The sequence below is a fragment of the Gopherus evgoodei genome, chromosome 6 (assembly GCF_007399415.2).
Source record: "Gopherus evgoodei ecotype Sinaloan lineage chromosome 6, rGopEvg1_v1.p, whole genome shotgun sequence".
In the NCBI taxonomy this organism is placed as follows: Eukaryota; Metazoa; Chordata; order Testudines; family Testudinidae; genus Gopherus; species Gopherus evgoodei.
In genome coordinates this window covers 132361023-132378623 of record NC_044327.1, presented here as the reverse complement: position 1 = coordinate 132378623, position 17601 = coordinate 132361023, and the positions used below count along the sequence as shown (strand labels likewise).

General features: G+C 45.7%; 1 protein-coding gene across 2 annotated transcripts in view; it reads right to left on the bottom strand.

Moving 5' to 3' along the window:
• Nucleotides 1-17601, bottom strand: part of DNAI1 (dynein axonemal intermediate chain 1) — a 321188-nt gene that overhangs the window by 225652 nt on the left and 77935 nt on the right. For both annotated transcript variants that reach the window (XM_030567426.1, XM_030567427.1), the window contains exon 12: nucleotides 16029-16072. In XM_030567426.1, coding sequence (XP_030423286.1) covers nucleotides 16029-16072 — 44 coding nt within the window. The remainder of the gene's footprint in view (nucleotides 1-16028; nucleotides 16073-17601) is intronic.

Here is a 17601-nt window from a genome sequence, read left to right as displayed (position 1 = left end):
AGCCATTTTTCACATTTTAAAAAGTTTCAGTGAAAAATGTTGACCCGCTCTATTTGGCTGTGATGGTCATCCAAGAGACAAAGACTGCTGGGGACTGTTAGACTGAAAACCTCCATGGTTGGTCGCTGTTCCAAAGTTAATTTTTATAGGAAGTTTGTGTAAAAAATCCCATTTGCTGTTTTTGAATTTGATAAAAGTATAAAAATTCTAGACACACTTTTTAGATGCAAAATAGTTTCCACTTTGACCACACACCCATGGCTTTCAGAAAGAGACATCCTTTAAACAAGTCCATCTAATCCAGTATCCTGTCTATTACATTTCTGAAGAACTAAATGCCAAATAATAATAACCCACAACAGCCAGCAAACAGAGCTGTGAACAGGGGAGTTTAGGTGAGAGTTCTGTTGGAGGAGAAGCAGGGGTGGCTCTAGACATTTCGCCGCCCCAAGCATGGTGTCATGCCGCGGGGGGCGCTCTGCCGCTCACATGGCTCCGGTGGACCTTCCACAGGCGTGCCTGCGGAGGGTCCGCTGGTCCCGCGGCTTCAGTGGAGCCGCGGGACCAGCGGACCCTCCGCAGGCATGCCGCCGAAGGCACTCTGCCTGCCGCCCTCCCTGTGACTGGCAGAGTGCTCCCTGTGGCATGCCGCCCCAAGCACGCACTTGGCGTGCTGGGGCCTGGAGCCGCCCCTGAGGAGAAGGGAGGAGGCAAGCCCCTAGTCCTTAGGGACTGTGAATGATGTTTTTCTGTTTGTTTTGTGTTTTTTCTGTTTTGTGTATAATAACAACAGAGAGGCCTGTCACCAGAGCTGACCCAGAGAACAGAAGGTGTTCCATCTGCCGGAAGCTAAGATATGGGCTGTGGACCTGACACTGAAGAGGATCCTAATGGGAGCAGGAAAGAATCCACTGACTACCCATCACGTGGGAACAAATGACACAGCTAGATTCTCGTGGAACATATCAAGGGAGACTATGCCAGGTTGGGGAAGATGCTTAAGGAAACAGAGGCTCAGGTTGTATTCAGTGGGATTCTGCCTGTCTCTAGAGGAGGAGAACAAATGCGAGACAAGATTAAAGGACAGGTTACAAACCATAGTTAATAGTTCCACAATTTCATATTTTTGAGTTCTTTCAGAACTCTTGGATGAATGCTATCTGGTCCCAGTGCCTTGTTACTGTTAAGTTTATCAATTAATTCCAAAACCTCCTCTAGTGACACTTCAATCTGTGACAGTTCCTCAGATTGGTCACCTACAAAAGATGGCTCAGGTTTGGGAATCTCCCTAACATCCTCAGCCGCGAAGACTGAAGCAAAGAATCCATTTAGTTTCTCTGCAATGACTTTATCGTCTTTAAGTGCTCCTTTTGTATCTCGTTCATCCAGGGGCCCCTCTGGTTGTTTAGCAGGCTTCCTGCTTCTGATATACTTAAAAAACATTTTGTTATTACCTTTTGAATTTTTGGCTAGCTGTTCTTCAAACTCCTTTTTGGCTTTTTTTATTACATTTTTACACTTAATTTGGCAGTGTTTATGTTCCTTTCTATTTACCTCACTAGGATTTGACTTCCACTCTTTAAAAGATGCCTTTTTATCTCTCACTGCTTCTGACATCCTCCCCATATATCAACCCCTACAACATTCTTTGGAAAGATTTTTAAAATTTTTGACTTCTTTGGGGTATTATATATGCTGCTTTGTACCTTGCCCAGTTATCTACCTATCATCCAAGTAACAGACGGTACAACCTAACCCCCAAAGCACCCGATCCATTTTTCCAGAAATACTACTTGTGTCTTGGCTATGCCCTAGAGTAACCTCCGTACCTGAGCAACCCTGTCTGTGTTCATAGTAAGGAATTTCCCTTGTTCCTGATGATGTGCTTGGGAGAGGTCAAGGTCCGTGAACTTGAACTCTCTTGCTAGTTTAGCAAATAAATCTGAAGGTCTGAGGTTGGATATTGATCCCTCTCCAATCTGGGGTTTATAGGGACTTTATAGTCCCCACACATTCTTCTACTTCCACCATCTTTGCAGATGAACACACATCTGTGCATCACACTCATTGAACTCCACAGGGGAAGTTATTCTCTGCTTTTGCAATTCTTCTGATTGTCTTTCTACAGGTTCCCACAATGCAGAAGTGACAGGACAAGCTTCTAACAATTTGGTAACTGCATTTTCAGCCACCTGCATCTTTGCCGTTGCATATTAAATACATATGTTCATTAAATCTTCCACCAGATTCAACTCATGAAGCATGGTGCGCCAGCCTGATTTAAACTGTAGTCAATTTCTGCCAATCTGTGATGGCTCATTTCCTTCGGGCACAATAAATAGTAATGATAAGCCATTGCCTTTATAATGGACAGTGACCTGCAAGCATCCTAATGTTTTTGTCTCTCCAGAATTTCTAAAGTTTCTAGAGACTGATATTCTAGATTCTTTCAACTTTCCAAAGACTGGAAGTCTTGAAGTATTCCAGAGGGGGTCCCCGACCTAAACTGTTCATATTATAACAGTCAGCGAAGGATGAAAGCAAAACACTCCTTTGGGCATATTCTGAGGGGTCAACAGATTACTGAGTTTCCTTCCAAGCCTGGAATGGCCAGTGGCAGGCTGAGACACTGGGCTCCTAAAGTGGGGATCAGCAGAGAAAATGTTATGTTTCTGTTGAGCTGTGATGACAGACAAAGGTCAGAGCTAAACAGGTCTTGAAGATACCAAGAGCTTCAGATCTGCTGAAAACAATATATTGCACAGATTTTCTCTAGAGGTTTACAAATGCCCTCTGTTCAAATATGATCCTTGCTCACTTCCAGAAGAGAAGGCAGGGGAGGAAAGTCTTTGTAGAAAAGATTTGTTAATTTGTTTTTTTTTGTACATCTTTTCTGTACAATGCTGTATAAAATTCCTTCCTAAAATGCCCTAGAGATAATAATAAAATCTGCTGCCCCCAGAGTTTACAATCCAGTTTACTCACACACACAAATACTACAGGTAATAACAGACTGAAATCCAACATAGATTCAAGGTCAGAGGGGATCACTGTGCTATTCCATGGATTGATATTACTGTGTTAAAAACTTGCAACTTGTTTCCAGTTTGAATTTTGCTAACTTCCACTTCCAGCCACTGGATTTTGTTCTGACTTTGTCTGCTATGCTGAAGAGCTAGATATCTCCTCCCCGCATAGATAACCATAGAAAGATCAAACTACCTTTTTTTTTTTTTTTTTTTTGGATAAGCTCAACTAGATCAAGCTCTTTAAGGGTATGTCTACACTGACAAGTTTCTGTGCCACAATTTATACCACTTTTATTAAAACGCTGGAATTAAACAGCTGTTGCTTGTCCACACTGTGCTCCTTGTGACGCTGGAGCACATCCACATTAGCAGCCCTTGCAATGGCAAAGATAGCAGTGCATTGTGGTAGCTATCCCACTGTGCAACTGGCCTCAGGATGCTTTGGGAAGGGTTTGCAATGCCTCATGGGGCAGGCACAGTGTAACATGAGGCAGGTTTCCATGGGTACCCTACTACATTGCCTGCTGATTTTCAACTGAAGTGTGTGTGTGTGTGTGTGTGTGAGGGGGAAGAGTGACAGGGAGTTTGTGTATGGGGAGGAGGAGAGTGTCAGCATGCTGTCTTGTAAGTTTAGATGGTGGCAGGAAACAACCAGTCCTGGGGGAGGGGGAAACCCTGACATCAGTCCCCGCCTCCCTCCCTGGACTCTCTTCACAACTCTCCCTCTCACCCATGCCTCTGTGTTCAACAGCATGAGTGTTCCACATTAATGGTTTGCTTTGTGTCCCAGAGAAGATCAGCACAGCACACAACAGCTGTCAGAAACGGTGCTTTGAAAGGGGAGGGGTGCATGTCTCCGGGGCAGCTGAGTTCAAAACAATGAGCAGAGCAGTCACTTGAGGCATTATGGGACAGCTCTGGAGGCCAATTACAGCATAGAAAGCAATCAAGTGTCTACACTGGCAACAGAGCGCTGGAGCCTCTGCGCAACTAGCCTTACGACTCTTGTTGAGGTGGTTTATTGCAGCGCTGCAGCTGAGGAGTTTCTGCGCACAACGTGGCTTGGCAGTGTGTACACATCTGCAGTTTGAGCACAAAAAGCTGCTTTACTGCGCAGAAACTTGCCCATGTACACGAGCCCTAAGTCTCTCACTGTAAGCCAGGTTTTCCAGACCTTCAACCATTATCCTGGCTCTTCTCTGAACCACCTCCATCTTTTAACAATCTTCTCGAAGTGTGGACACCAGAGCTGGACAGAGTATTCCAGCAGTGGTCTCACCAGTGCTCTATAAAAATGCAGTATCGCCTCCCTTCTCCTGCCCAATAGTCTGCTGTTAGTCAATACATCCCATATATCATATTAGAGGCCCTTCAAGAGTAACTTGTCTTCCCCTAATGGTCTCAAGAAATCTCTTCTTACTCTTAAATATGCCAGAATCAGGGAACTACCTTAGTACGGAGGGAGCAGCAACTCATAAGTCCCTGTAATTAGTAGCTCTTAAATAAGAGCTGCAGAAGAGTAGGCCTTCCTACCAAATCATTCCTTCAAGAGGCTGCCAACACAACCAAAGCATTTAGATCAGATCCCAGCTGGCAAAAGGAGTCAGGTTTCCTGTTCTCCACGGCGGGGGGGGGCGGGGGAAAAATAAGCCAAATCTCCCAAGGGGAACAATGTCCAAAGGGAGGAGACTGGCCTGGAAAAGCAGAACTCCACATTGAGCAACCACTATGGAAAATGAGTCCTAGAAATGAGAGACCCAGAAGGATACCGGCTGAGTTTCACAGGAGCTTCCCTCACATCTATACCTCTGCAGAATCCATTGCCAAGGTAGCTCTGGAAAGAAGAGGTCCCATAAAGGCCCCTTGGCCATGAATGTGGAGTACAATTGACTCTGTCACAGACTTCCCAGGTGACCATGAGCAGGCCACCTAGTCTCTCCATGCCTCAGTTCCCCACCTGTAAAATGGGGGCGATAGAACTTCTCTACCTCATGGGAATGATGTGATACGCTGCCTGTGCAACCACAAGCCAACTCTGAAGAGCCCTCATATCCAAAGACTTTGAAGTCAGCCAGTGCAATAAACCTGCACAACTCCAGCATCAGGTTAGTGCGCAAACAAAATTAGCTTTGGTAGGAGATTTGAAGTACAGCATACATGCTGCACATTCCCCAGTTATTTCCCTCTTCACCCTTGCTTGGCCTTCACACACAGTGAACACACTCGGATGAATCCATGTTTATTATAAGGTGCCTTCATTTAGTTTCTTTGTATTTTTTTCATTGTCAAGTCCCATAGAGGGAGTAGACTGTGCTGGAACTGAACACTGGAAAGCTGACCAAGGTAAGGGAGTTTGGAGGAAGGGACTGGTCACTCAGCACACCGGAGGAGAGAGGAGGGGAAGGAAAGCAGAGGGGATGTACTTGCATGCTCCACTTTGCCACAGTATGAATCATTTTCCAATCAGCTTCTCTCACTTATATCACTGTGAGGCAAATGAATACAGCCAGTCAGCAAAGGAAAGCAACAGGCTGTAAAACTTGGCAGAAGAATTGTTGTTTTCCTCTTTGTGCTTTCATATCGGCCCTTCCCTCCACAAAACATCTAATCAGCAGACTCTGTGGTGAGGAAAATGAATGGTTTTCTTCTGGGAGCCTCCTCATGAGGCCAGTGAGCATGACGGGTTTGTTTGAAAATATTTGATTAGGAAGAGTGACTAACATTGGTATGGAGGCCTGTGGGAATTAATGTAGCCCCGCTGCCCTGTCAGGATATTTATAGTACACAGATGGGACAGTAAAATTAGCAGGGGGAGGGAGGATGTCGACCCCACACAAGGGCTGAACAGGTAGGAAGGGCCAATTAACCCTAGGACCAGCTGCACCTGGAAGAGAGTCAGGGCTGCTAAGCTCTAACTAATGAGGAAGCCCAGGAAGTGGCAAGCAAGAAGGAGCACTGTCCTCACTCCCTGGAGGGGAGGGAAGTGGACAAGAGACAAGGAGGAGTCCTCGGGAGGAGTACACCCTAGATCCTGCCTGGGAATAGAGACTCTGGCAAGAACTGAAGTGAGGGTGAAGAAACCACAGGGAACAGAGGAGGCTCCAGAGGTAACCCAGTGATGGGCCAGAAGACAGAGAAAGGGATATAGGAAGGGCAGACTGTAGTTGCTGGTTATAGGGTCACTGAGCTGGAATGTGGAGTAGTAGGCAGCCCCGGGCTCACCCTACCAGGCACTAGGGACGTGGCATAACCTGGGCAGTGGGGCAGAAGACTGCCTGAGATGGTCATCCAGTGGGACTTTGATACTAGCCCAGAAGGGGAAAAACTATAGTGACCTGGCTGGAGAGGCCCAGCCATGAAGTGGGAGCACCCTGAGTTACAAAGAGGGAGTAATTAAGAGAGAAAGAGAGAGAGAGAGATGAGGTGAGCTACCAAAGGAGGGGGTGTCATATTGGTCATGAGCTAATCCCTAGAGGATGCCATCAGGAGACACCGCAGCAGTGACTGGTAGAACCCCCGTGACTTAGCTACTTTAGCATGTGGCCCATAACTCCCTTCTCTACTGAATCTCCCCTTACAAGGTGAGCAGTGTATTACTTCAAAGCAATGGATCCAATGGGTGAATATGAGGTTCTGTAGAAGACCCTGTAGTTTACTTTGGATTTCTTGGTAGAAAACCTCCCTCACAAGGAAGAATGTACCTGAGAAGCAACTGACCAAAAGCGTCCCTCCCCCAGGTGTTTTACGCAGCAGGTCTGCATTCTCAAAAAGCATCTCTCTAGTAGGGTTTTCCCCAGAGGCTCTTTTTCCCTAGCAGGGGGATTTTGGTCCAATCTATTTGATGAGTTTTAAAGGCATATTCTACATGTCTGTGACAAGGCATAAAGGCAATCCAGCCTGTAAGGGGTTTCCGGGTTCCTGCCTGTCGCATGGCTGGTCTGGACACAGCTATAAAAGAAAAGGGGAATCTAGTGCAAAGGAGGCTACTGTGTAAAGGATGGATCCTCTCTCCTCGCAGCTGGCAGGAGCTGGAAAAGCCTCAGGCAATGACTATCCAGTCGTGAGAGTTGATTTGCTCTGGTTTTGAGTTTTGTTGCTGGAAACAAAGCAAGCCCTGAGCAAAGGGATGTGGCATGAAAGGTAGCTGGATTTGTATTGTTCCTTCCCCAGCTGGTGAGTCTGCCAACCAGCTCACAGTCTGACTTGCAGCATGTGGGTTTTTCATGAAACAAACATTTCAGCACCCAAACATTACAGCCTTGGGGGGTTGCTTTTTTTACACTCCACCCATCATAACGACGACAGAAAGACATTGTAATTAAGGGCAGGGGAGGGGCAGAGGAGTGCTGCTGGCACTGAGCAAGTAAAGTACTCGATGTGGGGTAAGGGAGAAGATGCAATGAGTCTTCTCTAGCCTTTGTGCCCCAGAGCAGAGAACAGCCGTTCTCAGGGAGGAGAGTGCAGGCCCTGCTCTGAACTACTTCAGCCACTGGTGCTGGACTCCCGAAAGGGCTGAAGTGAGTGGCAGTAGGCACTGCCATTAGAAACCTGCAGCTGGCCTGTGTCAGCTGACTCGGGTTCGAGGGCTGATTAATTGCCATGTAGACATTTGTGCTAAGGCTGGAGCCCGGGCTCTAGGAGCCTGAAAGGTGGGAGGGTCCCAGAGCTCAGGCTGCAGCGCAAATCTGAATGTCTCCATGGCAATGATACAGCCCCATACCCCGAGCCCAGTGACCCAACTCAGCTGGCAGGGTCCAGCCGCAGGTATCTAATTGCAGAATAGACCATACCCAGAGTTTTCGTGCCAATGACCCACCAATGGAATGGATACAGTGTCTATATTACCAGGCAATCTCCCATTGAAAACAATGAAGCTGGTTCTGATCTCTGTAACCCATGGGCATCAATGGAGTTACAGCAAGATAAAAGAGAGGTGGACATAAGAATCTGGCCCAAGATATTTTAGATATCATCCGTTGTCTACATCTCTCATATTGCATAGTACAGAATGCAATGTCCAGAAACACGCAGTAGGAAGAATTGTATGTGCTCTACAGGTAAGTTTCAATGTGCAGTTATCACAGTCACTTCAGAGGATCTCCAGAACAACTACTCAGCAAGTGTTCACAAACTGAAGACCATTTATTTTTTTCATTTAAGCTGAAAATAACAATTCCTCTCCATTCTCTACCAACAACTCTGCAGATCTGAATAAATATTTTGGTAAACAAAAACAGAAAAATAATCATGTTTAGCAATGGGGATTTGGGACAGTCGTGTTTTAACCGTCTCAAAAAACAGGCCTTAAAATGGGAAAAGAATGAGTCTGGTAACTCTGGAGGCAAATACAAAGCCTGGTCCCCAAATTAACTAAGATAATCTATCGGCAGTATAAAGTTGAAGCAGTTTAACGCAAAACAGCAGAACTCAGAAACTGAATTACAGCCTTAGTATTCGGCCTGGGAATACGTCCTGTCAGCTGTAATGCCATGTGCAAGAAATGATAAGAATTTGTTTCAAAGAAGAAAAGGAAATTGCAATTTTCAGAGCCTGCTGTGAAGAGTGGAAGGATCAGAGCGCTGTCAGAGGGGCCATGCACTGTGTCACATACAGGAAGGAGCTGAGTTCTACGATATGAAGCACAGATGGGGGACACCAGGGTGACTTGGGGTTTGGCTAGACAGCTCTAGAACCTTTTACAGAAAATGTTCAAATTTGCAAAGCTTTCCTCCCCTAAGCTGAACTCACTGGTTCTCAAGGGGATTTTAATGCATTCCAAACGCAGAAAACTTTGTTTAAACAAATAAAGTCATTAAGTGATAACAATAAAGTTACCAGCCACACATAGAGGCAGCTAACAGAAGAGTTTTGGAGGGTGTAGCTATGGGCTCTGTGCTATGAATCTATTAAATATCTTTGCTTATGGTACTAAAGAACTTCAAAGCAAAGGAATGAATAGTTAGGAACATAGGAATGGCCAAACTGGATCAGACCCATGGTCCATCTAGCTCAGTGGCCTGATTCTGACAATGGGCAGCACCAACTGCTTCAGAGGAAGGTCCAAGAAAGGTACCTGTGACAATGTTGCCAAGTCTTGCAATTCTATTATGAGTCTCACACTATGTGGAGTTTTTCTTAAAGTCCCAGCTCCTGGAGTCATGACTGTGGGAGCCTGCCTTGTGATTTCTGAGCCCTTGCATACACTGGCAGGCCCAGGGAAAGTTTCCTCCTAACCCCCAGTAGCCAGAGGTTGCCTTATGCCCTGAAACATGAGATTTATTACCCCTTCCAATATTCTTTTAGCAGTCACTATTCTAAGTGAGTGTTCTTGTTCTCCATATTCATGCCTAAGCACATCAGAAATGTTTACACTGGCCACAAAACAAACATTAATACACTCCTCTTATGTAGATTTCATCACAGTGCAATCATCTTAATTCTGACCCCAAAATTGTTGTTTTAATTTAAATATTTTCCTTTAAGGGATGCTGTTAAAAGGAAAATACTATCAATTAATACATTTGTCAATCAACAGAATTACTTTTTTGCGTAAAGTGCTTGTAATTGCTGTTTCCTGAGAAGAATACTGTAGATTCTGTTTCACAGAAGGAATGCATAACAGTGCTGATTTCTAGTATAGAATGTGGGCTTGTATTTGAGAGCAATCACCATGTGCAACTGAGGTGAAACCTCAACAAGCATCTCGCAGAAGATACAGAAACCCGGACCCCATATTTTATCTCACACATGCCTGTGGGTTGTTTTTCATGCCAGAGCCTCACCCTAGAATGTGTACATGACTCACACCAGTCCATGCTGATTTAGGCCAATGTACTGGATGTAACTTACACCCATCGCCTTGGTATCAGAGCACCTAAATCCATAGCATATTAAGTGCCAGACCCACGACTGAAACCCAGGTCTCTGAGGTCCACAGCCAAGACCTAGGCCTTTGGCCACAGTGCCTTCTATGTTTGCACCACTATTTATATTATCTCTGAACATAGCACCTGATCCAAAGTCCATTTGAGTCAAAAGAAATCAGCCCATTTATTTCAGTGGACTTTGGATCAGGCCCTTAGCCCTTTATGCTTTGTGGTATCTTTTCCTCCAATACAATCAGAGCCAAGGCAGATGATTTACTCTCAGTGTAGAGATAAGAAAGTATTGTCACAAAAGAAAGTAATCAATCACAAACAAACTGATTCGAAAAGCAAGGTTTTGAGTGCTAAAGCATTAGGGCTGAAAGATACCAAATTTCATTTCAAACTGATACATCTATCATGCCTCTGCAATGGGCTCATTAAGAATTCCTGCAGCACACTCCATATTTCAGGATTGAAATACAAATGCTTTCCATAGCAAAAAATAGTCCTTTCTTTCCAGGGAATTACTGCTCACCAAATTGTGGGTTTCACAAAAGGATTCACATTTAAAGTAGTTCCTGTAGCTTCAAAGATTTGGACTGAAAATGAAAGATGCAGATCACATAGTCGTATCTAAGCATGCAGAGAATCATAGAATATCAGGATTGGAAGGGACCTCAGGAGGTCATCTAGTCCCACCCCCTGCTCAAAGCAGAGCCAATCCCCAACTAAATCATCCCAGCCAGGGCTTTGTCAAGCCTGACCTTAAAAACCTCTAAGGAAGGAGATTCCACCACCTCCCTAGGGAACCCATTCCAGTGCTTCACCACCCTCCTAGTGAAAAAGTTTTTCCTAATATCCAACCTAAACCTCCCCCACTGCAACCTGAGATGCAGTAGTTATCCGAGAGGAAATCCATAGCAGAATCCAGGACCGATGACTTTGGTACAATGATCAAGATGTTTTTGAGAACAACTCCCTCACAGCAGCCACAGGTCTATAGCAATGAGAAATTAACCACAACTCTACATTGTAATCAAGGATTTTAAAGCTCTTAAATTTCAGTAGGTATTGGGCTGATTAACCACTTCAAACAGCAAGGTAGACAGTAGATCTGATTTAACCAGTCAGCTGAGTTTACCATCCACATGGCTGAACTCAGGGGTGTGATCTGTATCACACCCAACAGCAAATCTTAATGGCCCACAGGAGGCACCTCAACTAGGTGAGTGAAAAGGGAACCTTTCCTCAGCTGAGATGGCAGCAGCCATCATCTCCGCCGGTAGCTGCTCTTGGTGACCAAATACCATCAGGAAAATAATGGGAAACTTAATCCTTTCAAAATGACGGCTCTGCCACCATAAGAACATACCAGCAAGCTCTGTCTTTAATCTGATGTTCTGACAAGATTGAAATCTTTGAAATCTCACTGCTCACTTAGTTTCTGCTTGTCTTGCAACATTCCTAGTACTGCCTTGATATACAAGACATATTTCTTTCACATTTCTTTTGCCCCTTTGTCATCATTTTGTATTGTTTATTCTAATGATGCTTCTAGTTGTCTTCCACTGTTTCCTATCGCTGCTGCCGAAGACCCAGCTGAGAAAACTTTCCAATAGGCTTGTTCTTTCCTAGGAGAACACCTTGGCCCTGATCCTCATTCGTAGGCATTTAACTCCCATCGAACTCAGTGGATCTACAGGCTCTGTGAGTGAGTCTCTAGGATTCTTCCAATAGAATGGGCACCCACCAGCCAAAAAGAAGCTAGAGCTAAATGAATTATTTGTTCAAAATTATTTGTGAGAGAGAGAAGCTTTCGAGCTTACGCTCTTCTTCAGGTCTGGAAAATGTACTCAGAGCGTCACAGCTAAACACACAGTGGAACAGATTGTTTAGCTTAAGTAGTTAACACACATTTCAGGGGATTAGTCAAGGTGAACTCTGATCAGACAGGCCACTTCACCTTGACTGGTCCCTTGAAATATGTGTTAGCTACTTAAGCTAAACAATCTGTTCCACCTTGTGTTTAGCTGTGATATTGAGGGCTGCTCTACAGCAGGAAATTAAGGGCATGGCTACGCTTGCAGTAGAGCACTTTGAGTTAAACCGGACTTCAGAGAGCGCAGTAGGGAAAACACTGCAGTCTGGCCACACTGACAGCTTCAAAGCACATTGGCATGGCCACATTTGTGGCACTTGCAGCAGCATTGGGAGCAGTGCATTATGGGCAGCTATCCCAGCATGCAAGTGGTTGCAACGTGCTTTTCAAATGGGAGGGGTGGAGTGTGACAGGGAGTGTGTTGTGTGTATGTGGGGGGAGAGAGAGTGGGTTTTTGGGGGGCTGAGAGCATGTCAGCATGCTGTCTTGTAAGTTCAGACAGCAGCAGAATCCCGCCCCCCCTGCTTCTCTCTCACACACACAGCATTCCACACGAATGGTTGATTTGTCTTGGAGCAGATAAGCAGCCGGTTGTCAGAAATGGAGCTTTCAAAGGGCACTTCCGCATTCCTGCAGCGATTCAAAACCACGACAAGAGCGGTCACTTGACTTAAGGGGATTATGGTACATTTCCGGAGGCCGATCAGAGAGCAATAACCCAACACCTTGTTCACACTGACACCCGTGCATTGTAGCCAAGGTGCAGCAAACGTTATTCCTCTCACCAAGGTTCCTCTCACCAAGGTAGCCGCAGAGTCAGAGTGCTCTACGTGCCTTGCCAGTGTGGACAGGGAGTGAGCTATGGTGGCCAGGGCTCCTTTATGCGCACTAACTTGCAAGTGTAGACAAGCCCTAAGTTGATACAACTGCATCACTCGGGGATGTGAAAAATCCACCTCCTTGAGCAACACATTTAAACAAACCTAACTCCCAATGTAGACAGCACTAGGTCACTGGAAGAACACTCCCATTGACCTAACTACTGGCTCTTGGGAAGGTGGAATACCTGCACCAATGGGAGAGGTTCTCCAACCAGTATAGATAGCATCCTCGCTGAAGTGCTGCTGCAGCTGTGCCGGTGCAAAGTTTTAAGTGTAGACAAGTCCTGAGTACATTTTCCCTTCTAGTGAGAGAATGTAATGGGAGATCTCAAATCAATGAAGGCTACACTCAAAAAGACCTCAAGGGTATGTCTACATCTAAAATTTTGCAGCGCTGGTTGTTACAGCTGTATTAGTACAGCTGTATAGGGCCAGCGCTGCAGAGTGGCCACACTTACAGCAACCAGCGCTGCAAGTGGTGTTAGATGTGGCCATACTGCAGCGCTGTTGGGCGGCTTCAAGGGGGGTTCGGGGAACGCGAGAGCAAACCGGGGAAGGAGACCAGCTTCGCCGCGGTTTGCTCTCGCGTTCCCCGAACCCCCCTGCAAACCGCAGGGAAGGAGACCTGCTTGCTCGGAGGTTCGGGGAACGCGAGAGCAAACTGGGGAAGGAGACTAGCTTCGCCGCGGTTTGCTCTCGCGGTCCCCGAACAAGCAGGTCTCCTTCCCTGCGGTTTGCAGGGTGGTTCGGGGAACGCGAGAGCAACCGCGGCGAAGCTGGTCTCCTTCCCCGGTTTGCTCTCGCGTTCCCCGAACAAGCAGGTCTCCTTCCCTGCAGTTTGCAGGGTGGTTCGGGGAACGCGAGAGCAAACCGGGGAAGGAGACCAGCTTCGCCGCGGTTTGCTCTCGCGTTCCCCGAACCCCCCTGCAAACCGCAGGGAAGGAGACCTGCTTGCTCGGGGTTCGGGGAACGCGAGAGCAAACCGGGGAAGGAGACCAGCTTGATTACCAGAGGCTTCCTCAGGTATGCTGGGATACCTGCTTATTTCACGGAGGTCAAGAAAAGCGCTGGTAAGTGTCTACACTTGATTACCAGCGCTGGATCACCAGCGCTGGATCCTCTACACCCGAGACAAAATGGGAGTACGGCCAGCGCTGCAAACAGGGAGTTGCAGCGCTGGTGATGCTGCAGATGTGTACACCTCCTAAGTTGCAGCGCTGTAACCCCCTCACCAGCGCTGCAACTTTGTGATGTAGACAAGCCCCAAGACTATTGGAATATGCTGCTCAAACAGTTTCCCTTATGTTTCTACTGCCTGTCCCTCCCTCCTCACAGTTATCTCCAGACTTCTTCTCCTTGTCAGATCTGTTCCACTCCCAACAAACATTGAACTTTTTGAAACTTTGCAGAGCGAAGGGTGAACCTTTTAAGAAATATATGTTTGTTGATGATGTTTTAAAGAAAGTCACACCAGTGAACTGGTGGAAGCCACTTAAGCACCTGGATTCAGAGATTGCTGAAGTGATAATGCTGTATCTGTAATGGGACAGTGTAATTCAGGCTGATGAAGTTAGAATCCATTGTGAACATTCTTTGCTGATGAAACAGGGTTTGTTTCAGTTGGACGGACACAAATTGGTTAACCATATACGGGAGCCTTAAATTTAATATCTTATTACTACTACATTGGATTAATAAAACTGACAGAATTTGACAGTCTGATTTACTTTATGCTACTTCTGCTCTTAGTTTTAATCCTATATTGAAACCATGCTGCAAGGGAAACAAACAGACCCGCAGAGGACTTCAGAGCCAGCACTTGCGGGGTTCTGGGATACACGGCTGACCATTCTGCATTAGAAGAGCCTCCCAGGGTGATCTCCCAGAATCAGGTGTCACATGAGTCACAGATTCTCACAGACCCATGCCTCGCAGAATGATCCCAGAAAAACTAGTGTGGGGCTCCTGCTCCACCCAGGAACTGCTTCAGGGCAGTATTTCTATAGAAAGAGCTGATCCTGGCCTGTGAGCATTCCATGTGGAACAGAAGACCTGTTTGCGATAGAAAGGATTCATGTTCAAGCTGGAGGAGTGGGCGGGTGGCAGGGTGGAAGAGGACATTTATACAGAGACTTTTCAGTGGCGTCATCACCCAGCCCAGACAGGCAGTCAATTATTTTTTGGCAAGGTCCAAATTTCTTGGGCAAGGTCTAGTCAAGGTCCAGGTTCCAGAGAAAACAATAATAAATAAATGAATAAAAAGATTTGGGATCCGTTCAAAAGCATCTGGCAGTCCGGATTCGGCTCCCGTCCGCCTATTTACTAGCCAAGAGAGGCAGAGTACAAGTCAATAGAATTTCAAAATACACCTCTACCCTACTATAATGCGACCCGATATAACACAGGTTTGCGTATAGCGCGGTAGCAGCGGGGCTCCAGCAGCGCTTTAAAGGGTCCGGGGCTCTGGCTGCTGCAGGGAGCCCAGGGCCCTTTAAATCACTGCCAAAGCCCTGCTGCCGCTACCCCGGGGCTGCAGCAGTGGGGTTCGGCGGGCAATTTAAGGGGCCTGGGGCTCCCCGCAGCCAGAGCCCTGGGCTCTTCGAATCACCGCTGCAGCCCTGCCACTGCTACCCAGATATAACGGCATTTCACCTATAACGTGGTAGGGATTTTTGGCTCCCCACGACCGTGTTATATCAGGATAGAGGTGTACAGCAGAGAAGGGGTTGTTTCTTTTTCAATGACAAAGAGTTAACATGAAGGAGGAAAACCTAATCATCATGCAAGGCTGCTGATACAGATAGTGAGGTTATTCAAAGATAATAGCATGGCACTCTCAGGGAACTGTTTTGAGGGCAACACTTGTTGACAATTGCTTTCTTTTAAGCTGCTACCCTATTGTAGATATCAACTGCATGCAGCCATTTCAATTAAAACAGACTTCTATTTGGATTTGATATTCTCCTAGGGTGTTTGCAACACAAAAGTTGCAGACTGGTGCATGAGTGTGCGAGTGCATGAAAACCTGTTAATGAAACTGACTAAAGAGTCTGCTCAAACAAAAAGGAAACCGACCACCCTCCTTTTGTTGTACAAATTGAATTAAATGCAACCAATAAAAGAGCCGCAAAATGGCATGAATTTGTTTGATTTTTCTGAAAAAAATTTAGATTTGCATGATCTAAAGTGATGCTAATAACACAGGGACAAGAAAATTTGGGCCAGCATTCCAGATTTCTAACCATCATGATGGTGTGTGCAATCGTTGTAATCACATCTATAGTAGTGCAACATTTTAAAATTATATCTTATTATTTAACCTGGAAATGTCCCTTTCAGGTCGCTGAATTATATTGTTTAATTTGTAACTTACAAGAGCCATGTCCCACTGCAAATAAATCCTTGTACTTCGGATTCCTGTAACAAGAAAATAAATGTAACAGAGTATTAATTATTAATTATCTAACTCAACAGATGTGCATGGGCTTCACAGAATAAAGCCAGATTACCTGCTTAAAAGAGCCGACAGTCTACGGCTTGATCCTGCAAACACTTACACATGTGACTAAAGCTTTGCATGTACCTAATTTTTCACAGGATCAAGACCTATGTGTGGACTCAGACAACAGAGGATGATGGCAACACATGGAGTGGATAAGGAAGAGCTACGTCAAAGATGACAACATTAAAATTTCAGTCTCCAGGGCTCCCTGCCTTGTACATTTCACAATCACTGAAAATATGCTTTTTAAAAAGCCGTATATCTTAGAGGAAGAGAGAAGAAGTCTCAGTTTCCACCACTGTGGATACAGGAGCATAGCAACTGCCAAACTATATCAGAACAAGGGTCCACTCACTCACTTATCTTGTCTGGCATTGGCCAGTGAGGGGTGATTCAGAGGAAGGCACATAAGTTCCATAACATAAGATCGTTCACACAGATTTTGTCTTTGCCACTTCCCTATTTGGGCTCAGTGACTTTTATTGCCTTCTTCCAAAATTCATGATTGTATGCCAGGCTGTCATGCAAATTGGTCTCTGTACGGTCTGCTGATATCTGGTCCAAGTATTGAGTCTTTGGTCTCTCCCTTGCTCGTCTTCCATCCACAATCGTTGCAAGGGCCATCCTTCCAAAATTGCTCTCATATCTCTGCTGAACATGCCCCTGGGCACGTAGCCTAGCCTCCCTCAACTTGTTTCCAGTTAGGGCAACCCGCATTACGCACCACGCAATCTCATTTTGTTTCCTGTCACAGAGCGTCCAACCATTTGACCATCTCAACATCTTCATTTCCATGGTGGAGAGCATACTGATTTCTCTTCTCGTGGCTGGCCAAGTCTTTGTTCTGTACATTAGGATGGGTCAAATTACAGTTTGATACATTCTCCCTTTTAACTTTATTGGCACCTTTTTAATCATAGAAAACTGGGATCAGCTCCCACCATTAGCACCAGGCAGCTTTGGTACGGTGTCGGGCATCACTCAGAAGGACACCATTGTCACCAACCATTGAGCCTAGGTATTTACATTTTTTTCACCATTCTAAGCTCTCTGCCTGTAATATCCTTTATAGTGGGTCCTGCTCCTTCAGTTATCAAAGCCTCGGTCTTAGCAACATTGACTCGAATCCCAGATGCACAAAACTGTCTTGCCACTGTTCAGAGCTGGCTTGCAGGGTCTCATAATCTTCTGCACATATCACTCTGCAACCACTGAGCAATATATTCCAAGGCACCTCCCTTCATATACTCTCACTAATCACATCCAAGACATCCGCAAACAAAAAAGGGCTCAACACTGACCCCGGGTGGAAGGCAATGTTCATTAGAAATCCTCTGCTGTAGCCCCATGTGGTTTTAACGACATACATATTCCAACATATATACCTGGATAAGGATAAGACAGACCTATCCTTCCAGCACACCTCTCCATCACAAACTCCAGC